Here is a 27,459-nt window from a genome sequence, read left to right as displayed (position 1 = left end):
ACCACCCATGTTGTCACGCCCTTCTTCACAGTGCCGGCGGCCATTTTGAGAGTCCATTTTACAGTCTATTAATTTGGTTATTCTGCACATTCTCAGAAATGTTTAAGTCCAATAAATCTTCGGCACACAGAACCCAGTGGCACTGGGTTTCGTCATCCTGTTTGTGATGCCAAGTAATGGAGCGCCCCGTGCCAGGGCTGTGGGGTACTTGGAGCCCAGTTCGGTGGATTTAAATAGGAGTTGTCATGGTAGCTGTGACCCGGTCCATGGCCCTGGGCGTCCATTGTAAAAGGGGGAAAATGTTGAGTGTGCGGATGATGATTAAAGTTTATTAGTGAATAATTAGTGACGCCACCTGTGGTGTTCGGCAATGAAGATGTTAAGCCGACGCTGCAGACAGATCCTCTGGGACAGATGGTGTGGTGCAGCAATGATGGTGTAGCCCTCCACAGGTAGGGCTGTAGTCCCAGGGCAGTGTAGATCAAGAGATCGTGAGGAGAGGAGAGCGGTGTGGTGTTAAGCATATAGATGTAGCAGTGCTGCGTGGGTTGGAGCAGGAATAAGCGGAGGACACCAGGGCATGTATTTCCAAAGCTTTACTCACAGTCTGTTGTGCATACAGGTGCCCGCATCCATGCTGTGTCCTCCAGGTCAGGAGCTCAGCCAACCTCCAGGCAAGATGAAGTACTCCGTTCCAACGCTCTGCCAACATAAGTGCCTTTTCTGAACGTCTCCCTTTTGCGCCTATAGTGAAGTACTCTCAGTACTGAGTTACACTGGAGTTCCCCCTTTCAGATGTTCCTATGAACTCTACTTGTATGGCAGACAGCTGTAGCCTGCTTCGGAGACTCCTTGCTACTAAGTCCCGGCTCACTCTCATTGCTGTGGTGCCCCCAAGTCTTGTGTGGGAATAAAGTGGTGACAACTTCTATTTCTCCAGTGTCTGCTGCAGGACCATTAGTATCCATACAACCTTGGGGACCGGACCCTGGCCTTGCGCTGTGAACTTGGGAAGGGTTCTGCTCTAACCCTAATCCTTAGTCCTCCTGTCAGTATCTAGTCCTAGAATCTGTTTTTTCTTGCCCCTAGACTTGCCCTTAGTTAACATGGATCTTGATGTTTCACAAGTCGGCCATCTTGCTTCCTGCCAAAGCTGTATATAAAGCCAGCACCTGTTCTGTTTCATTGCTTGAGTATTATGTTTTGAACTTTGTGCCTTTGCAGTCCCAAGCCTGGACTTACTATCCCTGTTGGTCCTCTCTTAACGGCAGAGTCCTCCGTCAACCTGCACGTCTGGATCCCTGCTTGCTGACCGAGTGATTGCTGAACACTTGACTTCAGGAACCTCTGCCTGACTACACCTGCGGTGAAGTAAGAACTCCAGCCAGCTAGTGTGTTCCTCCGCTCTGCAAGAGTCTGTGTCTTGTGCCCGCATTGCTCAGTGACTTTGAATGCTGTGTCGCAGAGTATCAACTCTGCTATAACCATTTATCAGATTGACTGAACATTTATCTGGACTTTTATGCTATATTGCATTCAGACTATTAATACAATATTTCTTGCGCAACCCATTGTGTCTGCAGTCTCTTTGACCTAGCCACTGGTGTCCAGTTGTCTCCACTAGTATCGTGACAGGATACTCAAGCCTTAAAAAATGGATGCCGCTGGGTCAGAGACTTTAGAAGTGCGTGTTAAGAAGCCAAATAATATCACTGCCACTGTACACGCTGAAGTGCAGACATGGAAGAACAGAATAGAAGGCCTAGAGGGGCAGACTAAATATGATATGCAAGTGCTCAGTCAGACCCTTCAGGAATTGCGTGGCCGAGTTGCGGCTCTGGAGGCACAATCTCAGGCTTCTGTTCCTGCCATCCCCAAACTACCACCATTTAGGTTTGGTGGCGACCGAGACAAATACCGTGGGTTTCTGAACCAGTGTCGTTTATACTTTGCTGCACATGTCACACAGTTTCCTACGGACCGTTCCAAAGTATTGACTATCATCATGTTGCTGACTAATAAGGCTCTTGCCTGGGCAAACCCTCTGATAGAATCACAGGATGCATGTCTGAACGACTTCAATATGTTTATTGCCGCCATGGGGCAGATGTTTGACGATCCGAACCGTGGCCTTACAGCTGAGACGGCCCTGATGAATTTGCATCAAGGTAAACGCCCAGTGACTGAGTATGCTATGGATTTTAGAAGGTGGGCTCAGGACACCACCTGGAATAGTGCAGCAAAGTACTCAATATTTAAGAAGGGGTTGTCCAGTTCTATCAAGGACGAGCTTGCACGTGCGGAGGCTCCCACTGCTCTAGGTGATTTCATCAATCACTGTATTCGCCTAGATGCTCGCATCTCCGAACGAAAACTAGAAAGGTGGTCTGAGATGAACCGCAGCAATAAATCGCTTCTTCCTTTCCTTCCTAAGGAGAATCCGGACCCAAGTCCTCAGGAGTCCGCACCTGAGCTGATGCAGGTAAATTCCCTACGAAATCGAGTAAGTGACGAACTGAAGGAATTTCGCTTCAAAAAGAATTTATGTTTTTACTGTGGGAAGTAAGGACATTTTATTATCAACTGCCCCAATCGTTCTCGCAGGACAACCGCAGCCGTGGTAGAACGCGACTTCTCTGAATCATACTCCATAACTTCTGAATCCGGGCCACCCGAAATTGCAGCAACCGCTCCTGATTATGACTTTTCAGATATGAACTCTGTTATATCTGAAACGATACTACCCATTAATGCTGTTATTCTATCTTCTGCAGTTTCATACCCTTGCAATAAGAAAAAAGATTCACATTGTTACCTTCCTATCAAGATCTGGATTGACTCCTGTTGGGTGAACAGTTCTGCCATGATAGACTCTGGGGCTAGCGGTAACTTCATGGACACTTCTTTTGCTAAGGAATATGGAATCCGATCACAGAGAAGAGTATCGTCAATTCTGATGGAGACTGTGGATGGGTCCCCTTTGACCTCAGGGCCCGTAGACCAGCAGACTGAACCACTGAAGGTCCTCATGGGAGATGATCACCAGGAGAAATTGCCCTTCCTTCTGATTTCCTCTCCACATTTCCCTATTATCTTGGGTTTACCTTGGTTGCAGGCTCAAAATCCCATCATTGACTGGGAGACTAAGAGATTACGCTTCCCAGCTAAAGAGGTAACTTCTGAGAAATCGATTGATCAATCTCCGGGCAACCCATCATCGGACCTAAGGTTACCGGCAGTTTATAAAGAATTTTCGGATGTGTGCGATAAAAAGAATGCAGATAAATTACCACCACACCGCTCTTATGACTGCCCAATCGAGCTTCTGCCTGCTGCTTCCATCCCTTTTGGTAATATTTATCCATTGTCCGGTCCTGAGCTCAAGACTCTCAAAGAATATATCAACGAGAACCTGTCTAAGGGATTTATACGCCCCTCATCCTCTCCAGCCGGTGCACCCATCTTTTTCGTTAAAAAGAAGGATGGATCTCTCAGAGCCTGTGTTGATTACCGGGAAATTAACAAGGTAACCATCAAGAACCACTACCCCCTGCCATTAATTCCGGAGCTTCTCGAGAGAGTTCGTCGGACCAAGGTCTTTTCAAAATTGGACCTACGCGGGGCTTACAATCTAGTCCTGGAGACGAATGGAAAACAGCATTTAGGTCTCGATATGGACACTTTGAGTATTTGGTCATGCCATTTGGACTTTGCAATGCCCCAGCAACTTTCCAACATCTAGTAAATGTTTTTTTCAGAGACATTCTTGATCTTTTTGTTGTAATCTATTTGGATGACATTCTGATTTTTTTCTAGCTCCATGGAGGAACATCAGCAACATGTCAAGACTGTCTTGCAGCGGTTGAGGGAACACCATCTGTACATCAAGCTGGGGAAATGCGAATTTCACAAGTCGGAGATCCAATTCTTAGGTTATGTAATTTCCCCACAGGGTCTGAGTATGGATAACAGCAAGATCAAGGCGATTCAGGAGTGGCCAATCCCCAAGAACGTCAAAGAGGTCCAACGCTTCATCGGATTTGCTAACTTCTACAGACGTTTCATCAAGAACTTCTCTGACATCGTCTCGCCCATCACCCAGTTGGCACAGAAGAAGACAGCATTTATTTGGTCCCTTCAAGCCCAAGAAGCATTCTCTCGGCTCAAGACCGACTTCACGTCAGCACCGGTACTGATCCACCCTGACCCGGAACTCGCCTTCATTATTGAAGTACATGCCTCAAACTGGCCACCGGGGCTATACTGTCCCAAAGAACAGGTGAGAAGAATTTACTTCATCCTTGTGCTTTTCTTTCCAAGCGACTGTCTCCTGCCGAAAAGAACTACAATGTAGGAAATAAAGAATTACTGGCTATCATCGCCGCCTTCAAGGAGTGGAGACATCTTCTGCAAGGAACTTCACAGCCAATCGTGGTCCTCACAGATCACCGCAACCTTGAGTTCATCAGGTCAGCAAGATGCCTGACCCCACGGCAGGCCCGCTGGAGTCTTTTCCTTAATCAATTCAATTTTACGATCTCTTATAGACCAGGTTCGCGCAATGGAAAAGCAGATGCTCTATCCCGGATGTACTCCACTGACGCTGTTCCAGATGCTCCACCTAAGACCATACTTTCTGATTGCAATTTTGTAGGAGTCATTCATAATCAAGATTTGTTGCAGGTCATCAAAGAAGCTTACAACTCTGATCTTTTCCTGTCTCAGCCATCTGATGAGGTAAGCCTTCTTTTTAGGAATGGAGTTTGGACCCGGGAACGGCGCCTCTACATTCCTGAAGCCGTGAGGTTAAGAGTGTTGAGATTGGTTCATGATTCTAAGGTTGCAGGGCACAGAGGAATTCAGAAGACTCAAGAATTCTTATCTCGCTTCTTCTGGTGGCCAGATTTTCGGAAGGATGTTCCAAAGTACGTTTCATCTTGTGAGGTATGTGCCAAATTCAAGGTTCCACGTGCCTCCCCTACTGGTCTGTTACAGCCTTTGCCGGTGCCGTCTCGCCCGTGGGGATCCATTTCTATGGACTTTATTGTAGAACTGCCCCTTTCCGAGGGAAAGAGTGCGATTTTCGTGGTGGTCTATCGCCTGACCAAGGCGGCCCATTTCATCCCTTGTTCCGGTTTACCCTCTGCAAAGGACACTGCTGACCTAATTATCCAGAACATCTTTCGCCTGCACGGGGTTCCGGATTAAGTTGTTTCTGACCGTGGAGTTCAATTTACTTCAAAGTTTTGGCGAAGCTTTTGTTCAGCATTAGGCATAGAAGTTAACTTATCTTCTGCTTTCCACCCTCAGTCCAACGGGCAGACAGAACGTACCAACCAAACACTAAAGCAATATCTTCGCTGCTACGTTTGCCATTTGCAAGATGATTGGGTAAGGCTACTCCCATTGGCTGAATTTTCTTATAACAACTCCCAAGGTGCCTCCACCAAGCAGTCTCCATTCTACGCTAACCTGGGATCTCACCCTAGCATTCTCCCCAGATTACCGGTAGATACATCTTTACCAGCAGTTGCCGACAGGATCTCTTCACTTCAACAGAACCTTGAACTTCTGAAAGAGACTTTGGGTTCCGCACAAGAGAGGTACAAGAATGCAGCTGACAGATTTCGCAAACCAACACCAACATTTAAGGTAGGAGATTTAGTCTGGTTATCTACAAAGAATTTAAAGATGAAGATCCCTTCCCCTAAGTTGGGACGGAAGTACATCGGTCCTTATAGGATCAGTGGCCTGGTAGGTGCTGTTGCATGTCGCTTAAAACTCCCAAGAACACTGAAGATACATCCTGTCTTTCATACTTCTCTACTAAAGACTGTAGTACCAAATCCTTTTCCAGGACGTTCATCTCCTCCTCCTGATCCCGTTCTTGTGGATGGTCAAAAGCAGTTCATCGTTGAGAGGATTCTGGATTCAAGAATCCACAGAAATTGACTGCAGTATTTGATTAAATGGCAAGGCTATTCCTCAGAGGAGAATTCCTGGGAACCCGTGGATAATATTAACGCCTCCGGACTGATTGAGCAGCTCCATCAAAGGTACCCTGGCAAGCCTGGTTTAGAGTCGTCCGGAGGCCGTCCTTGAGGTGGGAGTAATGTCAGTATCTAGTCCTAGAATATGTTTTTTCTTGCCCTTAGACTTGCCCTTAGTTAACATGGATTTTGATGTTTCACAAGTCGGCCATCTTGCTTCCTGCCAAAGCTGTATATAAAGCAAGCACCTGTTCTGTTTCATTGCTTGAGTATTATGTTTTGGACTTTGTGCCTTTGCAGTCCCAAGCCTGGACTTACTATCCCTGTTGGTCCTCTCTTAACGGCGGAGTCCTCCGTCAACCTGCACGTCTGGATCCCTGCTTGCTGACCGAGTGATTGCTGAACACTTGACTTCAGGAACCTCTGCCTGACTACACCTGCGGTGAAGTAAGAACTCCAGCCAGCTAGTGTGTTCCTCCACTCTGCAAGAGTCTGTGTCTTGTGCCCGCATTGCTCAGTGACTTTGAATGCTGTGTCGCAGAGTATCAACTCTGCTATAACCATTTATCAGATTGACTGAACATTTATCTGGACTTTTATGCTATATTGCATTCAGACTATTAATACAATATTGCTTGCGCAACCCATTGTGTCTGCAGTCTCTTTGACCTAGCCACTGGTGTCCAGTTGTCTCCACTAGTATCGTGACACCTCCTCTCCTTACGTTCCGTACTAATCCTTCTTTCTTATGGAGAGAGTTAGGCTTTCCATCAATATCTCTTTCCTGTGCCAGCGGACCCAGGTCACTGAGGTCGGCTGCAGCACTTCCTTCATCCATCCCACTCAGGGGATCGTCACTCTTCCTCTTACTCTGTCAGACTGACTAAATCCTAAACTCTTCCCGCTCTTTTGGTGCCAACTAACTCCACTCGCCTCCCAGCACGCTTCATGTTCCAAGCAGGGAGCCACCAAAGGGTGCTTTGCTAAACTACTATGTTGTGTGGGATGTCGGTGTTGGAGCGTGGTCAGGAGTCTCCAACTTACCTGAATGGTGGGGTACCACACCTAAGGAGGAGGTGCAGTACCTCTGTGGCGACTGAACCCTCAGGGGGGGCCACAGAGCAATAGCACAGCATTTTTACAACTTGTTACTGGATGGGCTACTCCGCTCCCTTTCTTTGGCAGCCGCACAGCGGTATACTTTGTAGATGAGGGCCAGAAAGAACATGTGATCCAGTAGAGTGCAAACGCTGCATCAAGTGGCCTCGGCTCCTCTTCCTCCACCTTAACATCACATACAGTACAGTCCTCAGAGGTGGCACCCCAATTACCTTTGTTTTCCCCCCACATCACAGCTCTCCAACTGCTCAACTGACTGTAGAGAATCATAGATGGTTTAGTCTGCAGATCTGTTCATACATTCTATGCCATGGGCATCAGAAGTGTACTCCAAAGATTTACAGAGTCAAGAGGAGGAAATCATCTGCACCGATGGTGAATTTTTTTTCCAGTTTGATACAGGGCCGGATGAAGTAGGGCCAGAGCAGAATCCAAACCCTCATCAACAGATGTTAACTCTGGGTGGTGGAGGTGATCCTGATGAGACTCGGATAATTGAGGCGCGAGTGGACTGTACTGTACTGTTATGGCAGGAAGAGGAGGAAGCTGACCCTCAGGCGAGGAGTGGGAGAACAGAGAGGATGACTATGAGGTAGTAGATCCTACTTGGTAAACCCAGAGGTATGCAGCTGAGTAGCTCTGCAGAATTTGCGAAGGAAGAGGAAGTTGAGGAGGTTACATTGTGGCTTCCTGCACTGACACACAGTGATGCAACCACGACAAGCACTGCATCCTCAGCCACAAATATGTCAGTGGCCAGCAGCGTTCGTGGGTCTGCAGTTGCCTAGCCTGGGTCTGTTTTTCAGACACAAAAAATGACACAATTTACCAACTTTGTTAAAAACTACAGAGTAAAGTTTAAAAAATTGCAATAATTTGATTATTACATGCATGAACTGGCACATGCGCGATCAACATGCATTAATCTGGGAATTTCACTGCGCTAAGATGCAGACTAGCGGGCCTCCCTAACCACCATCCACCCCATCAACCGCATATTCTGCTTATTCTTACTCCCTCACCAAGGCAAGTGTTGTCATACAGGTCTACGGCCGTAGAACCACCACTTGTTTACCCGCTACAGTCGGGGTGAGTGAGAGCTCGTCAGCTGTTAGGAAGTGGATGTGCCTGCTGTTTTTGACTGATCTTAGATACCAAGTAGTGATGAGAGAATAGTGAAATATTCTGATTCAGGAAAATCGGCACAAATAATTTCTAATATCCGTGTCTTCATATGGAATAACAAATCCAATGCAAGTCAATGGGAAAGCTGAGTATTTTTCTGCTAGACCCAACAAACAGGTCTGGGGGCCTGAGAAAAAAGCTGAAATGGATCAAAAAGTGCTAATACTAAATGGGAACAGCATGGAGAAGATGCCTGCATGCAATTCTGACTCACATATGGTATTTGAGAATAATGTTGCCAGACTATTGTGCTGGTTTTACGGATTTATAAGACCTGCCAAACCAAACCTATATTTTTTTTAAAAAAAGGGAAAAATGCTAAGAAACATTTTTTCCTTCATAATTACATGTATACAATGCAAAATTAAAAAAATATATTATACTTCCCCTTTAACATATGTTCACACAGAGAGTTTTGGCTTTAGTTTTTCATTTTAAAAATCCGTGAAAAAATTATTTGAGGGTGGCACTCACCGTCCCATAAAATTCACTTTATTTAAAATGCTTAAAACTTCCAAGGCAGGAGAGTCCCATGTAAAGCTCAATGGACGAAGGCCGTTTCGCGCATTATGTGATTCTGCGGGTACTGAATGAGAAAGGAAATGACGAGGTCCATATACCTGGCACCGTTTCAGGACCTCCCCCTTTCCCAATGGTACCTCCATGTAAGAGAAGCAGAACTCTCCAGCCTATTTAATAGACATACAACATATAATTAAAAGGAGCAAATACAACCACAGAAGTTATGAGCAATGTAATACACAGTATAACGACTATAAGAATACAGATAAAATTGATATATCATTAAAACCTGTTACTCCTAGCGCTTGTGTGTGCATGATTCATTAAATTATACCATCCCTTTAGCATATTTTTGCACAGAATTTTGGCTTTAGTTTTTCCTTTTATATTTGTGAGGGCTCTAACACATTTGGCAGTTCCCTCCATCATTCATAATTGTTAACTAGATAGTGGAATACATATTCCCCATCAAATTTTACAATGCCAGCTAAAACCTGCCTATTTGAAGTTTGGTCTTTGCCCACCACCATATCGATCGCAATGTCATTATGCAGCCCTCTCTTGACATTTTCAGAGGGCCGGCAGGTGCCGTAAATCCTGAGTTTGGGAAGGGTCCTCAGGTGGGCCTGTATCATATATTTGTGAGGGCTCTCACTCCTACATTTGGGAGGTCCCTCTCTCATTCAGAATTGTTAGCTAGATAGTGGAATACATATTCCCCATCACTTTACAATGCCAGCTAAAACATGGCCATTTGAATTTTGGGCTTCGCGCCAGTTGCACAACTGCTAGATAAATATACGCTATTTATTTAACCAATAGAATTATTTTTTTTAATATCGCCTTTATGTAACATGCCAACAGCAGACTCAGGACAATTATGGGTAAATAGTGGTATTTGCGTATCTCTGCAGGTTTTGCGCCAGTCGCACAACTGCTAGATAAATATTAGCTATTTCAGCAATAGGCGAAGAATGTTATTTAGCAATTAGGTTTTCAAAAAAGATGTTTAGTATATGCTGGCACTGAGGAATATTAAGCTGTAAAAAAAAGCAGTTTAGTACATGTTGGTACTGAGTAATATTATTTGGCTCTAAAAAGAGCTGTTTTGTATATTAGGGTACAAAATATGAAACCCTTCCTCTCCCTAATCCCACAGTCTGTTCCTACACTATACAACACAATGCAATCTAGCAGATATCTGCAGCATGTACTTGCAATGATTACACACAGGTGCCTCCATTTCCCTCCCCCTCTTATTAAATATCTCCCTACACTGTTTCCACCTACAGAGAACTAATCTTCACTCTTGGTAGCTCTTAAAAGAGATTTTTGCAGTGTCAAACTCTCCCTATATACTACTTTCATTCTCCCTACGCTCACACTATGCTGTTTCCAGATGTAATGTGCGCAAGATTGCGCTGACAGGGATTAAATATCCTCTGACATTGTAAGGCCAGCCAAACACAGTAATGCCACACCAAAGATGGTGCCGACATTATTGTGATAAGGTGTAGTGCCCCACCATCCGGGTAAGGTGGGAACTCCTTTCCACACTCCAACGCTCGCACCCCACACAACAGGGTAGTTCTGCATAATCACATTGCAGCTCCTTGCTCAGAGGGTAGCAGAGCACCTTTGGTGGTTCCGTGCTTGGAACACTGGATGTGCTGGGAGGTGGGTGGAGTTAAGATACATAAAAGAATGGGAAAGTGTAGGAGGACAGGTCAGTCTGACAGAAGGTCAGTCGGGTAGGAAGTCACTCAGACAGGAGTGAGGATCCCTGGAAGAAGGGATGGAGGAAGGAGTGCTGCAGCTGCCTCAGTGATCTGAGCCAGCTGGCACGGGAAAGGAAAAGGAGAAAGACGTAGAACTGAAATCTAAGCATCCATAAGAAAGAAAGACAAGTACAGACCGAAGGAGTAGAGAGAACAGAGAGGACGTGGGTAAGAGGAGGAACCCTGCCTATAGGTTCTCAGCACAAGGCCGGGGCCTGGTCCCCGAGGTTGTATGGACACTTATGGTTCTGCAGCAGACACCGGTGGAGTAGTTGGCTGTAAATGCACTACTCCCATCTAAGACTTGGGGCACAACAGCAATTGGATAGAGAGCCAGGACTCAGGAGAAGGGTGTCCCCGAAGCAGGCTACAGCTGTCTGCCATACAAGTAGAGTTCTTGGTAACATCTGACAGGAGGAACTCCAGTGTAACTCAGCACTAGGAGATCTTCACACTTTAAGGCGCTATAGAGGAGTCGTTCAGAGAGGTACATGTTGGCAGAGTGTTGGAAGGGAGCTTTTCATCTTGCCTGGAGGTTTACTGAGTCCCTGACCCGAAGGACACGGCACGGAAGCGGGCACTACAGACTGTGAGTAAAGCTTTGGCACTACATGCCCTGGTGTCCTCCATTCCTTCCTGCGTCCGCCCGCCTGACACTGCTACATCCCCTGCGCCAGACACTACACCATCCAAGTGTCCCCACATCTACACTGCCCTGGGACATCAGCCCTGCCTGTGGAGGGCTATACCATCACTGCTGCACCACACCATCTGTCCCAGAGGATCTGTCTGCAGCGTCGGCTTAACACCTCCCTTGCCGAACACCACAGGTGGCGTCACAAACTATTCCATTAACTACATTCCACCATTCACATTCCCCCATTGATCTGGGCGCCCAGGGCCACGGACCGGGTCACCACTGCTGTGACACATCCCGCTGACACCGGCCCGGTACCGAGTACCCCACGGCCCTGGGTGGGCGACCCATACCCACGTTGCAGAAATGCTGTAGAAATTTCCACAACATTTCCGCACTCCCACCGTGGGTGTTTCCTGTGCTCTGATTGGCTAGCTGCAATGTCCATACATAGTTAGAAAACAAAACATTTTACAAGCACACCACTTCTTTAAGCTCTCCCCACCCCCTCCCCCATCAGACATGTGCCCCCTGCTGATCATGCACCACCACTATCCTAGCCAAAGTGCTAAAAATACTTTAGTAGCAACTCAAATATTTTACCGCACTTTTACCAATTTTTCACGATTTTAACAAATTTACTTGTATTTCCAATCATGAATTCAAATGTGCTATATTCATGCCCAATTTGTTTGGCGATCATTTTCTGAACATATTCGCTCATCTCAAACGAGTACAAAACTGTCAAGCACCATTAAAAGGGAGGGAAAAGCTTGTTGCTCGTAATTCCACTAGTCTCCTATAAAAATATTGTACATTTTCATTTTGGAGAAATACATAAATATTTAACTGATGTAAATGCCACTGTTCTCCTGAATCTGGCGGCAAAGTTTTTCTTTTCTACCTGCATTCCTGAGATATTGCCTTCTTTTCCCTATGCGTAATTCTAGTCTTAGGATATGTTTCCACGGTCAGGAAACGCTGTGTCCAGATGTTGCAGCATAGTGGAGGGGATTTCATGAAATCCCGCCTCCACTATGCGCTAAAAGACGCAGGCGGCAGACTGGCGTAAACGGACATGCGGCGCGTCTTTTCAAAACGCAGCATGTCTGTTAACGATGCGGCGACGCTCCATTGCCGCACCGTAAATTTCCCATAGACTATCATTAGATGCGGTAAAACCGCATTTAATGATTAGTTACATGCGTAGTAACTGCGTAAACGAAGCTTACTACGCATTTCTAGTAATTTACATAAAGTTCTTATCTGTCCTGCCGCCGGAAGTCCGCGTCCACTGCTGTGTTATCGGACGAACTGCCGTGTACGTGACCGGGGGTTATCTCCGGTCACGTACACAGTGTAGGTACAAGCTCTGCTATATCTGGATGTCATGCATCCAGATGTAGCAGAGCTGGACTCGTCGTGGGACAATCGTTATTAGGACTACGTTGGACAGGGAGTATACGGTTGGTTTGTTATTTTTTTTTCAGGAGATTGATGGCTTTGCTTGGATTTGGGCGTATAATAAAAATATGGAAAACTGTGGTGTTTTATTTCATTAAAATACTTTTTTCTGGCTGTCTTTTTTTAACCTTTTAACTGTACGATTAATAATGGAGAGGTGTCTTATTGACACCTCTCCATTATTAACCGTGCTTAATGTCACCTTACAATCAAATGTGACATTAACCCCTTATTACCCCATATGCCACCGCTACACGGCAGTGGGATGAGAGAGGCTAAGCACCGGAATTGGCTTATCTTACAAATGCACCATTTCTGGGGTGGCTGCCGGCTGCTGTTTGTAGCCAGGGGGGGTCCTCTCTAGGCTATGAATATCAGCCTGCAGCTGTCTACATAGCCTTTCTGGCTATAATATATAGGGGGACCCCATGTCATTTTTTTTGGGTCCCCCTATTTTGATAGCCAGTAAAGGCTATGCAGACAGCTGTGGGCTGATATTCATAGCCTAGAGAGGGTCCATTGGTATTACCCCCTTCCCAGGCTACAAATATTGGCCCCCGGCCGTCGGCTATCCCTCTCTAGCACAGAAAATTGCGCGGGAGCACACGTCATTTTTTTTTTTTTTTGTGGGGGGGCACCCTATTTTAATAGCCAGATATATCTCTAGTCCAAAAGAACGAAGGCAGCACTTCAATAGAAAAAATAAGTGTGATTTATTGGCCCATGTGCAACGTTTCAGTCCAAGATGTGGACCTTTCTAGGGGGGCACCCTATTTTAATAGCCAAATATACAGTATCTATAGATACATAGATATAGATGCATCTATCTATCTTTACATATATCTATGTATCTATCTATAGATATATATATATATCTGTGTATCTATAGACAGATCTATCTATAGACAAATCGATAGACAGATAGCTCTATCGATCTATCTATCGATTTATCTATCTATGTGTGTAATGGAGTGTGGGTTGGACACATGTTAAAGAGGAGGTTGGACCAGAAATGACATCACAAATCTTTTTTTCTTTTGTTAAATAATATATCTTTATTTAGCTTACAAAAAAACGCATACAAATCCGCATTAAAAAACGCATGTGACCTGCCAGTGACCTCAGGTGCAGATTTTACCTGCGTCAAATCCTGATGCTATCCTGACCATGGAAACATACCCTTATTTGTAAAGAGGGCAAGGTCATCAACTCATCTCTGTGGGCATCTTTTTGAAACCCACATTCGGTTGGATATAATAAAACCGGTGTCCAACCCTCTGCCTTGCAGCCAGTAGATGCTGTTTGGGTCGCTGTACAGCTGCAACATAAATGACGGTATCAATAAGTGCAAACCAGATGGGATGGCATGTCATTGCAGAATGCTGTGGTAGCCATGCTGGGTAAGTGTGCCTTGAATTTGGAATAAATCACCACCAGTGTCACCAGCACAACACCCCAATGCCATTACACCTCCTCTTTCATGCTTCATAGTGAGCACCACACATGTAGAAACCACCCGACAAGTCTCCTTTTCTTGTTTGTGATCCTCAGTGTTAGCTTCTTTGCAGCAATTCGACCATATAGGCAGGCTTCTCACAGCTTCCTCTGGATAGTTCATTTTGAGATGTGTCTGCAACTTGATTTCTGTGCCTTGATTACCTTTTGTAAGGATAGGTCATTAATATCTTAATATTGGACAGCGTATTTATCAAAAGACTCATAGAATGAATTATACTTTTGTGGTTTTCTTGTAGGCTTTCATGGATAGTTTCACTCAAGCCTTGCACTATGAATATTCCTCCCAGGGCATATTTATACAGAGCCTGACTCCTGGCTTTGTGGTCACAAAGATGACAGGCTTTGCTGAAATACTTAGGAAGAAGTCCTTGTTTGTACCACTGGCAAGTGAGTATGCACGGAGCGCTGTAAGAACGATCGGAGTGTCACTGAGGACGACTGGATACTGGTCTCACTCCATCAAGGTAAATATGATGAATTCGTCATAGGAACACAGAACATAGAGGTATGACTACAGTATAATAGTCACGTTTCTGACCCACTCATGTATACAAATGAAGGGATGTTTTGCTGCCAGAACTGAGTACTCTATGCCCTGAAACCCCTCTTATAAAATGGAGTCTGACATATGTGGGGGTGTTGGGGAGTTTGTTCCTTACTTGTAGTTCAGGAGTACTTTCTACCTCCCCATCCATGGGATCGGGTCCAGTTGCAGCTTCAAACAAGACCGGAGACCTTGGGTCCAGGTTAACAGGTTCAGCTTTACTGTGCAATTCAGTTAGACAAGAGTGCAGCATACAGAATAAGACAGAGTCCCATTTTAGTTCTGTTCCATTTGTTTCTTGGCATGTCACTCTTCGTCTCCTTTTTGCCCAACTTGACAATAGCCCAACTGTTCTTGCTGACCCTAGGGACCCTCCTTATGGCACAACAGCTTCCCTGAGGACCACCATCCTTCCCTTTCTCTGCAACCCAGTCGACATCTTCCTCATAGAGGGGACAGGGGTATGACATTTTAATACCTCTTCCGAACCTCAAGCCCAAGACTGCCAAGGCTTCCCGACAAAACTTCAGATGTGTCCTCATGTGGTGGGAAACATTGAACTGATAGCACCTGTTGTGCTATGCTGCATCTGCCTCTTCTAGCAACTGCTAAAACTGTCTTGCCTATCCTTACTTTTACTCCCTAACACCTCACTAGACTTTCTCTCCCCACTCCTCAAACTCACTCTCAGAACTCCCATAACCAGGAAACTGTTTCTTATAAAAACCCATCTAACCCCTCCCAAAATATGAGCTAATCAGATTACTATTAGCTACCTAATACCCTGTCTAATGCAAGCTATATTCCTTTACCTAGTATTGGTCTCCTAGTGGACAGACCTCCCGCATTCCCAGGGACGGCCTTAAGGCAAAGCCAGGAGGAGTTGGAACACAACAACGGCCTTAGGAATAGAATAAAACCTTTTTATCACACACAAAAACATCATAAAAACAAACATCATGTAACCCCTTATTGCCACGGCGTCTTCATCGACCCTTCCACCCACCTACACAAACATAGACCTATACATGCTCCACTGTTTCTGTACATTCCATAGTTTTTGAAGGGTCACTGTCGCTTTGGACAGCAAGCGTAGTGCTTCCTTTCCCAATTTTATGAGGTTAAAATAAGCTCTTAATATTTTATTCTTAGGGTGGTTTAAAAGGAACCTGTCAATGCTATTTACCTGCAGATATTGGGTTAATCTAGAGGTAAATAACATTAATTCCATGCTCACAAGTTCAGTATTTGGTCAGTATTTTGCATCAGTATTTGGAAGCCAAAATCAGGAGTGGAACAATCAGAGGAAAGGTATAATCAAAACACATCACCACTAAGGATGAGCGGCTTTGCCTTTTTTAGGGTCGAATCGAACCGAACTTTCTCAAAAGTCGAGTCGAAATCAGCCGACTATCGGGAAAAGTCGGAGGTCCGACTGAAACACGAAACCCAATGCATGTCAATGTGGAAGCAAAGTCGGCAGGGAGCGGAGGACACCTACATGCCGGACCGCTTTTTTAAAGTGCGCGAAATCAATCTCTCTCTCTCCGAACGCTGCACATGTCATCTCGTTGCCCACAGTGTACATCCTTGCTCATTGGCTGAAAAAAAAAGTCACTTGCAAGCATTCTGTGAAATCCGACTTTGGCGCTTGGGTCGCTGACCGCATGGCCGACCTCACGCTATGGTCGAGTTTCGCTCGGCGAAACCCGACTTTGGCAAAAGTCGGCGACTTTTGAATCTGACTGACCTGTTTCACTCAACTCTAGTCACCACTTCTACATTTATCACCTACTCCTGATTTTGGATAACAAATACTTATGTAAAATACTGACCAAATACTCAACGTGTGAATGTGGCCTAAAATTATAACTAATGTGAACGACAGCTGTGAAAGCTTTCCCGTCACATTCATTGACAGCTCACTCTGCATAGATACACTGCAGAGTGCAGGGGAGTGATTACAGCTAGGGATGAGCGAGTAATGAAGTATTCGGACTCACTGTACTCGTTACGAGTACCTCCTAATACTCGGGTACTCGTAACGAGTAGCGAGTCCAATGGGAAATGCGATTAATGGGCGGGGACTGTGCTCAGACTGTGCCGGGCTGTGCGGGGACTGTGCTGGCCTGTGTGGGACTATGCTGAGCTGTGCAGGGACTGTGCTGGGCTGTGCAGGACTCTGCCGGGCTGTGCGGGACTGTGCTGGGCTGTGCAGGTACTGTGCGGGGACTGTGCCGGGCTGTGCGGGGACTGTGCAGGTACTATGCGGGGACTTGCTGGGCTGTGCGGGACTGTGCTGGGCTGTGCAGGACTGTGCTGGGCTGTGCAGGACTGTGCCGGGCTGTGCGGGACTGTGCTGGGCTGTGCAGGTACTGTGCGGGGACTGTGCCGGGCTGTGCTGGGCTGTGCGGGGACTGTGTGGGACTGTGCAGGTGCTGTGTGGGACTGTGCTGGGCTGTGCGGGACTGTGCTGCGCTGTGCAGGGACTGTGCTGGGCTGTGCAGGGACTGTGCTGGGCTGTGCGGGGACTGTGCTGGGCTGTGCAGGTATTGTTCCGGACTGTGCTGGGCTGTGCGGGGACTGTGCTGGGCTGTGCGGGGACTGTGCTGGGCTGTGCAGGTACTGTGCAGGGACTGTGCTGGGCTGTGCGGTAATGTGCCGGGCTGTGCAGGTACTGTGCTGGCCTGTGCTGGGCTGTGTGGGGACTGTGCTGGCCTGTGTGGGACTGTGCTGGGCTGTGCGGGGACTGTGTTGGGCTGTGCGGAACTGTGCTTGGCTGTGCAGGTACTGTGCGGGGACTGTGCAGGTACTGTGTGGAACTGTTCTGGGCTGTGCAGGTACTGTGCGGGTACGGTGCTGGGCTGTGCGGTACTGTGCCAGGCTGTGCAGGTACTGTGCTGGCGTGTGCGGGGACTGTGCTGGCCTGTGTGGGACTGTGCTGGGCTGTGCGGGGACTGTGCGTGCTGTGCCGAATATTACTCGCCGAGTACCGAATCCTAACGAGTATACTCGCTCATCCCTAATTACAGCCACTACTCACAGTAGTAGTAGTGAGTGATGACTAGTGGCTTTGCTCTGGGCAAGTCCCCATGACTGAGAACTGTTGGTTTCCGAGAGGATAACAGTTCAGATTCTCAAGGTATTTGCACTTTGAGTAAGGTGGTCAGGCAGCATATGAACACTATTTACCTGGAGTCTATCCCTATAACTGCAGGTAAATAGCGTTTTTGCATGACAAGTTCTCTTTAAAAGGACCTGGTGAATTTTGTTTTTTTGTCTCTTTTTCCTCCCCTTTTTCCAAGAGCCATAACTTATATTTAATACTAGCTGAAGAGCCCGGCGCTGCCCGGGCATAGTAACTAACTGTGGTTAGTTATAACAAATTATAATTATCCTCCATCCCATAGTCCCGTGCCCATATACCCATCATACATATCCTCCATCCCATAGTCGAGTGCCCATATACCCATCATACATATTCTCCATCCCATAGTCCCATTCCCATATACCCATCATACATATTCGCCATCCCATAGTCGAGTGCCCATATACCCATCACACATCCTTCATCTCATAGTCCCATGCCCATATACCCATCATACATATCCGCCATCCCATAGTCCCGTGCCCATATACCGTCATACATATCCTTCATCCCATAGTCCTGTGCCCATATACCCGTCATACATATCCTCCATCCCATACTCATCACACATCCTTCATCTCACAGTCCCATGCCCATATACCCATCATACATATCCTCCATCCCATAGTCCCATGCCCATATACCCATCACACATCCTCCATCCTATAGTCCCGTGCCCATATACCCGTCATACATATCCTCCATCCCATAGTCCAGTGCCCATATACCCATCACACATCCTCCATCCCATAGTCCCATGCTCATATATCCATCATACACATCCTCCATCCCATAGTCCCGTGCCCATATACCCATCACACATCCTTCATCTCATAGTCCCATGCCCATATACCCACCATATATATCCTCCATCCCATAGTCCCGTGCCCATATATCCGTCATACATATCCTCCATCCCATAGTCCAGTGCCCATATACTCATCACTAGTGTTGAGCATTCCGATACCGCAAGTATCGGGTATCGGCCGATACTTGCTGTATCGGAATTCCGATACCGACTTCCGATATTTTTTCAATATCGGAAGTCGGCATCGGAATCGGAAGTTCAAAGTTGATTGACAGCCTGACGTCATCATGATGCGCGGTGTGTGCGCATCATGATGCGCCGTCATTTCGGGCCTTCCGGGGGTCTCTGCCGGCCTGCCGGGGGGCTGTGCCGGCCTGCCGGGGGGCTGTGTGGACTGCCCGGGGTCTGTACCGGCCTGCCGGGGGGCTGTGCCGGCCTGCCGGTGGTCTGTGCACCCTGTGGGGGTCTGTACCGGCCTGCCGGGGGGCTGTGCCGGCCTGCCGGTGGTCTGTGCACCCTGTGGGGGTCTGTACCGGCCTGCCGGGGGGCTGTGCCGGCCTGCCGGTGGTCTGTGCACCCTGTGGGGGTCTGTGCCGGCCTGCCGGGGGGCTGTGCCGGCCTGCCGGGGGGCTGTGCTGATGTCCGGGGGTCTGTGCAAGCATCGTCCGATGGGACTACAAGTCCCATCTGGCGATGCCTGCTACCATGACAGTGATTGACACATTAGCCAATGATGGGACAGTAGTAGTCCCATCATCCGGCTAATGTGTTAAATGTTAAAAAAAAAAAAAAAAAAAATACTACATACATACTACATGCATGCTACATACATACTACATGCTACATACATACTACATACATACTACATACATACCACATATATACTACATACATACTACATACATACTACATACATAACACATATATACTACATACATACTACATACATACTACATGCTACATACATACTACATATATACTACATGCATGCTACATACATACTACATGCTACATACATACTACATATACTGTATACTACATACATACTACATACATACTACATGCATGCTACATACATACTACATGCTACATACATACTACATATATACTACATGCATGCTACATACATACTACATTCTACATACATACTACATATATACTACATACATACTACATATATGCTACATACATACTACATATATACTACATGCATGCTACATACATACTGCATGCTACATACATACTACATGCTACATACATACCACATATATACTACATACATACTACATGCATGCTACATGCTACATACATACCACATACATACTACATACATACTACATACATACTACATGCTACATACATACTACATATATACTACATGCATGCTACATACATACTACATGCTACATACATACTACATATATACTACATGCATGCTACATACATACTGCATGCTACATACATACTACATGCTACATACATACTACATATATGCTACATACATACTACATATATACTACATGCATGCTACATACATACTGCATGCTACATACATACTACATGCTACATACATACCACATATATACTACATACATACTACATGCATGCTACATACATACCACATACATACTACAAAGATACTACATACATACTACATGCTACATACATACTACATATATACTACATGCATGCTACATACATACTACATGCTACATACATACTACATATATACTACATGCATGCTACATACATACTGCATGCTACATGCATGCTACATACATGCTACATACATACCACATATATACTACATACATACTACATACAATACATTCATACAATACATACATAGACATACAGTACATATAACATAGAGTAACATACTTACCAATACTTGTCACATTGTTCCCCGAAGCCATTGTCTTTTACGGAATAAATATTAACATAACAAACCACAAAAATACTCACCCACGATCCGAAGCAGTCCATGAGTGTGTCCCACGACGATCTTGGGTATAGAACTGCAGCATCAGCTGTTGCTGCCGTTCTCTACGGGCTGCAGGAATCCAATGACGGAAGGTAGGTATCCTTCCGCACTGTATTCCTCCGCCACTTAAAAAAAAAAAAAAAGTCCCTAGTCTCACTTTATGCCATTGCTGCGTGGGAATTTCCCACACAGCAATGGCATAAAGTGAGACTAGGGACTTTTTTTTTTTTAAGTGGCGGAGGAATACAGTGTGGAAGGATACCTACCTTCCGTCATTGGATTCCTGCAGCCCGTAGAGAACGGCAGCAACAGCTGATGCTGCAGTTCTCTACCCAAGATCGTCGTGGGACACACTCGTGGACTGCTTCGGATCGTGGGTGAGTATTTTTGTGGTTTGTTATGTTAATATTTATTCCGTAAAAGACAATGGCTACTGGGAAAAATGTGACAAGTATTGGTAAGTATGTTACTCTATGTTATATGTACTGTATGTCTATGTATGTATTGTATGAATGTATTGTATGTAGTATGTATGTAGTATATATGTGGTATGTATGTAGCATGTAGTATGTATGTAGTATGTATGTAGCATGCATGTAGCATGCAGTATGTATGTAGCATGCATGTAGTATATATGTAGTATGTATGTAGCATGTAGTATGTATGTAGCATGCATGTAGTATATATGTAGTATGTATGTAGCATGTAGTATGTATGTAGTATGTATGTAGTATGTATGTGGTATGTATGTAGCATGTAGCATGCATGTAGTATGTATGTAGTATATATGTGGTATGTATGTAGCATGTAGTATGTATGTAGCATGCAGTATGTATGTAGCATGCATGTAGTATATATGTAGTATGTATGTAGCATATATGTAGTATGTATGTAGCATGTAGTATGTATGTAGCATGCAGTATGTATGTAGCATGCATGTAGTATATATGTAGTATGTATGTAGCATATATGTAGTATGTATGTAGCATGTAGTATATATGTAGTATGCATGTTGCATGCATGTAGTATATATGTAGTATGCATGTTGCATGCATGTAGTATATATGTAGTATGTTGCATGTAGTATATATGTAGTATGTATGTTGCATGTAGTATATATGTAGTATGCATGTTGCATGCATGTAGTATATATGTAGTATGTATGTTGCATGTAGTATATATGTAGTATGAATGTAGCATGTATGTAGTATGTAGTATGAATGTAGCATGTATGTAGTATGCATGTTGTATGTATGTAGCATGTAATTTATTTTTTTTTACATTCAACACATTAGCCGGATGATGGGACTACTACTGTCCCATCATTGGCTAATGTGTCAATCACTGTCATGGTAGCAGGCATCGCCCGATGGGACTTGTAGTCCCATCGGACGATGCCTGCACAGACCCCCGAAGCCTGCACAGCCCCCCGGCAGGCCGGCACAGCCCCCCGGAGCCTGCACAGCCCCCCGGCAGGCCGGCACAGCCCCCCGGCAGGCCGGCACAGACCACCGGAGCCTGCACAGACCCCCTGGCAGGCCGGCACAGCCCCCCGAAAGGCCCGTACAGACCCCAGAGAGGCTGTACAAGGGAAAAACAGGATTTTTCTTATTCCGATACCGGAAGTCCCATAGACTTGAATGGGATTTCCGGTATCGGAATCGGCGATACCGATACTTTTTTTTAAGATCGGCCGATCCATTCCGATCCGATACTTTGAAGTATCGGACGGTATCGCTCAACTCTACTCATCACACATCCTCCATCCCATAGTCCCGTGCCCATATACCCATCATACATATTCTCCATCCCATAGTCCCATGCCCATATACCCATCATACATATTCGCCATCCCATAGTCCCATGCCCATATACCCATCATACATATTCGCCATCCCATAGTCGAGTGCCCATATACCCATCACACATCCTTCATCTCATAGTCCCATGCCCATATACCCACCATACATATCCTCCATCCCATAGTCCCGTGCCCATATACCCATCATACATATCCTCCATCCCATAGTCCAGTGCCCATATACCCATCACACATCCTCCATCCCATGGTCAACCATTATGACATCATAATGAGCGGCTTGGCTTGCAACCTATGATGACATCAGCATGCCATGGCAACCATTATGACATCATAATGAGGGGCGGGGCTTGATACACACACACTTTTTCCCCATTATGTAGATAGGGGCAAAATTGTTTGGTGAATTGGAACGGGCGGGGTTAAAATTTCACCTCACAACATAGCTTAGGACACTCTCGGGGTCCAGACGTGTGACTGTGCCAAATTGTGTGGCTGTAGCTGCGACGGTGCGGATGCCTATCCCGGACATACACACATACTCACACATACATACATACACACATACAGTTGTGGCCAAAAGTATTGACACCCCTGCAATTCTGTCAGATAATACTCAGTTTCTTCCTGAAAATGATTGCAAAGACAAATTTTTTGGTATTATTATCTTCATTTAATTTGTCTTAAATGAAAAAACATAAAAAGAATTGTCCTAAAGCCAAATTGGATATAATTCCACACCAAACATAAAAAAGAGGGTGGACAAAAGTATTGGCACTGTTCGAAAAATCATGTGATGCTTCTCTAATTTGTGTAATTAACAGCACCTGTAACTTACCTGTGGCACCTAACAGGTGTTGGCAATAACTAAATCACACTTGCAGCCAGCTGACATGGATTAAAGTTGACTCAACCTCTGTCCTGTGTCCTTGTGTGTACCACATTGAGCATGGAGAAAAGAAAGAAGACCAAAGAACTGTCTGAGGACTTGAGAAGCCAAATTGTGAGGAAGCATGAGCAATCTCAAGGCTACAAGTCCATCTCCATCTTCTGAATGTTCCTGTGTCTACCGTGCGCAGTGTCATCAAGAAGTGTAAAGCCCATGGCACTGTGGCTAACATCCCTAGATGTGGACGGAAAAGAAAAATTGACAAGAGATTTCAATGCAAGATTGTGCGGATGTTGGATAAAGAACCTCGACTAACATCCAAACAAGTTCAAGCTGCCCTGCAGTCCGAGGGTACAACAGTGTCAACCCGTACTATCCGTCGGCGTCTGAATGAAAAGGGACTGTATGGTAGGAGACCCAGGAAGACCCCACTTCTTACCCCGAGACATAAAAAAGCCAGGCTGGAGTTTGCCAAAACTTACCTGAAAAAGCCTAAAATGTTTTGGAAGAATGTTCTCTGATCAGATGAGGCAAAAGTAGAGCTTTTTGGGCAAAGGCATCAACATAGAGTTTACATAAGAAAAAAAGAGGCATTCAAAGAAAAAAACACGGTCCCTACAGTCAAACATGGCGGAGGTTCCCTGATGTTTTGGGGTTGCTTTGCTGCCTCTGGCACTGGACTGCTTGACCGTGTGCATGGCTTTATGAAGTCGGAAGACTACCAACAAATTTTGCAGCATAATGTAGGGCCCAGTGTGAGAATGCTGGGTCTCCCTCAAAGGTCATGGGTCTTCCAGTAGGACAATGACCCAAAACACACTTCAAAAAGCACTAGAAAATGGTTTGAGAGAAAGCACTGGAGACTTCTAAGGTGGCCAGCAATGAGTCCAGACCTGAATCCCATAGAACACCTGTGGAGAGATCTAAAAATGGCAGTTTGGAGAAGGCACCCTTCAAATATCAGGGACCTGGAGCAGTTTACCAAAGAAGAATGGTCTAAAATTCCAGCAGAGCATTGTAAGAAACTCATTGATGGTTACCGGAAGCGGTTGGTCGCAGTTATTTTGGCTATAGGTTGTGCAACCAAGTATTAGACTGAGGGTGCCAATACTTTTGTCTGGCCCATTTTTGCAGTTTTGTGTGAAATGATCAATGTTTTGCTTTATGCTTCCTTCTCTTTTGTGTTTTTTCATTTATGACAAATTAAATGAAGATAGTAATACCAAAGAATTTGTGATTGCAATCATTTTCAGGAAGAAGCTGAGTATTATCTGACAGAAGTGCAGGAGTGTCAATACTTTTGGCCACAACTGTACATACACACACTTGAGCTTTATATATTAGATTTACACCAACATAGCCTTTTTTTTTGGGGGGGGGGGGGAGAGTGATGTGAAAGTACGAGTTCTAATTTTGAGTGTCACCTTTAATTTTAACACACAATGTACTGGGATAATTAAAAAAAATATCCAAAAGTGAGGTAAAATTGCAATTCTGACATAGTTTGGGGGTTTTGTTTTACGGCGCCAGTTGTCTTGAAAAATTGACCTGGTATCATGACTCACCCTGTCAGTGCAATTACGCCAATACCAAGCTTATAGAGTTTTTTTTATTTAAAACAAATTTCCAAATTTTTCCAAATTTGCAAAACGAATTTGGAAAAGCCCAAACAAAAACATTTTGCTTCTGTAACCGTGTTCTGAGATTATCAATGTTTTCATGTTTGTCGATTGAGTTGTGTGAGGTCTTTTCATTAACAATATTATTGATATTTTTTAGGGTAGATACAACATTTTGATCACTTCTTAAAGCATTTTTTAAGAGTTGTGGCAACTGAAAGACTAATTTGGGGGTTTTGATATTTTTTCTCTTTACTGTGCTAGCTTATCAAGTTGATTAATTTTACATAATAGATCTGACTTTTATGGACTCAACGATACCACATGTGCGTATTTTTTAAAAACAAAATAAAATCTATTTTTAATAGGAAAAGTGAGGTGATTGGATTTGTTTTGTTTTTTCAGTTTGTTAAAGTGTTTTTTTTTGTGTGTATTTTTTAAAATTTTCTCTTTTTAGTCCCCTTAGGAAACTTGAACCTGTGCTAATCTGATTGCCTGTACTGTATCTTGCAATACAACTTTATTGCAATATGAAAAATAGGAGGAAACAGGAGTATCAGATAATTATTGCAAAAAATACACATTTTATTAAAGTATTTTTATAAAATGACAATCGGGTAGAATGACGAGATACAAAAACAGACACGTGCAACAGGGTCATATATAATAAGAAAATTTGTACAAAGACATTACCCATAAGCTTAAACGGTGTAGCAAAAAGAGTACAGCAATGTCAAGTGAATATACCCCAGTAAAAACTGCCCCAATGCCTGAGGAGAGCATGGTAATGAGAAATGTCAATATAGTGATAGATATATGGCACGGGCAGAGCTTACCAGTAGAAAAGAGACGATCCTGAGCCAGATGGCAAAGATCCTAACGCACGTTATGTGTGTTCCAGAGCACTTTCTCAAGGTATCCCCTTGAGAAAGCGGTCTGGAACACGCGAAACGTGCATTGGGGTCTTTGCCATCCGGCTCAGGGTCTTCTCTTTTACAAAAATACATTTTACAAAAATACTATAATAAAATTTATATATTTTTTTACTATAAATATCTGATACTCCTGTTTACTCCCATTTTTCCTATGTTATTTGGAGTTGATTTTCCCTTATTTGGTTTGGGCCGCAAACAGTTGTACCACCCTGGCATCTAGAATGCAACTGGGATTTTTGTTTTCATTAAATTTATTGCAATATGTAGTAAAAATCTTGGTTTCCTATGAACCCCATCCACAGACTTGTAAGAGTACTATTATGGCAGGCACGGGGGTCTTCAGCAGACTCCCACCTATCATAGCAGATCATGGGCACCCTGTGTTCTCATCGCAGAGGGAGGGTGCTTTAAATGCCGCTGTTAGAGATTTAAAACAGCTTAAAACCCTCTCCTTTCTCAAGAACAGAGTAATTTTATAGTGTACAGTTGTGTGCCTGTTACCTGCCTCCCTGCAGTCTGAGTGGCCGGTTATGTAAGTAAGGAGTGTACTCCACATGCTCTATGCTTTACAGCCTGCCTGGGCTGCTCTGAAGCTGGCGGACCACTGGATCTAGCTTTGGTCGTGCAGTCGTGTCTGAGCTCTGTGACTGCCAAAACTCTCCTCTGCCACAAAGAAAGTCACCAGTATTATAATTGGGGCCCAGTTAATGAATTTGACATTAGGACTCAAGAGCTTTAAATGATATCGCTGGAGTTTTTTCTGTGTGTGTACAAGGTTAAAGTAGGACATGAGGATATAAGGTATAGTAAAACATTATATACAGTAGACGTTATCTATAACAAAGTAAATGAATTTCACTCATGAAATCCTTATTTTAGATGTTTATAGCACACCAGTTGCCAGAATACTTTTGGATACTTGCATGGATCTACATGAACAAAAAGTGTAGAGTGGAGTACCTATCCAGAGAAAAACACAACTGAGGAAAGGAAATCTTCATCTAAGCACATTCTTCAGAGACTATCACAACAGTTAAATATAATGGAGGATGTTGAAAAAGCCTGGTCATTACTGTTATACTGAATTATTGATTCATGTTAAAAAAAAAAAAATGTTTTATGCTGTAAAGTTTCTGGAAATAAAAAACATGACTTTATTAAATTCTAGTTTTTTTTTATTTATGTGGAAATAATATATATTTTTTCAATTGCCTGACATTGTGCTTTATTAATGCACAATGCACAAAGCACACTTTATTAAAGCACAGTAAAAGACACAGAGAAAAAAGAAAAGTACAGAGTCTTTGCGTAAGGTCGGACCCTCGCTGATCCTATGGACATTCCATCAATGTTAAGCTTGATACACACTTCATTGAGCAATGCCTCTATCCGAATCCCTGAATAATTGGACTCAGATATACCCCTGAAAGAGCAATTTTTTACAATGGGACCAACTGCATTCAAATGAACTGTTTATGTGCTCTTTTGTGGAGGTGTCCA

At 44.5% G+C, this 27,459-nt stretch overlaps 1 protein-coding gene across 6 annotated transcripts in view; it reads left to right on the top strand.

Moving 5' to 3' along the window:
• LOC141095689 (hydroxysteroid dehydrogenase-like protein 1) overlaps window positions 1–27,121 on the top strand; it is a 185,674-nt gene extending 158,553 nt beyond the window's left edge. For all 6 annotated transcript variants that reach the window (XM_073581944.1, XM_073581926.1, XM_073581918.1 and 3 more), the window contains 2 exons: window positions 14,450–14,677; window positions 26,839–27,121. In XM_073581944.1, coding sequence (XP_073438045.1) covers window positions 14,450–14,677; window positions 26,839–26,943 — 333 coding nt within the window. In that variant the 3' untranslated portion in view covers window positions 26,944–27,121. The remainder of the gene's footprint in view (window positions 1–14,449; window positions 14,678–26,838) is intronic.
• The last annotated feature ends 338 nt before the right edge of the window (window positions 27,122–27,459 follow it).

Source organism: Dendrobates tinctorius, unplaced genomic scaffold (genome assembly GCF_039654945.1).
Source record: "Dendrobates tinctorius isolate UK_male_01 unplaced genomic scaffold, ASM3965494v1 ptg000009l, whole genome shotgun sequence".
Lineage (NCBI taxonomy): Eukaryota > Metazoa > Chordata > Amphibia > Anura > Dendrobatidae > Dendrobates > Dendrobates tinctorius.
The sequence above is the reverse complement of the archived record's forward strand: the minus strand, read 5'-3'. Positions and strand labels throughout refer to the sequence as shown.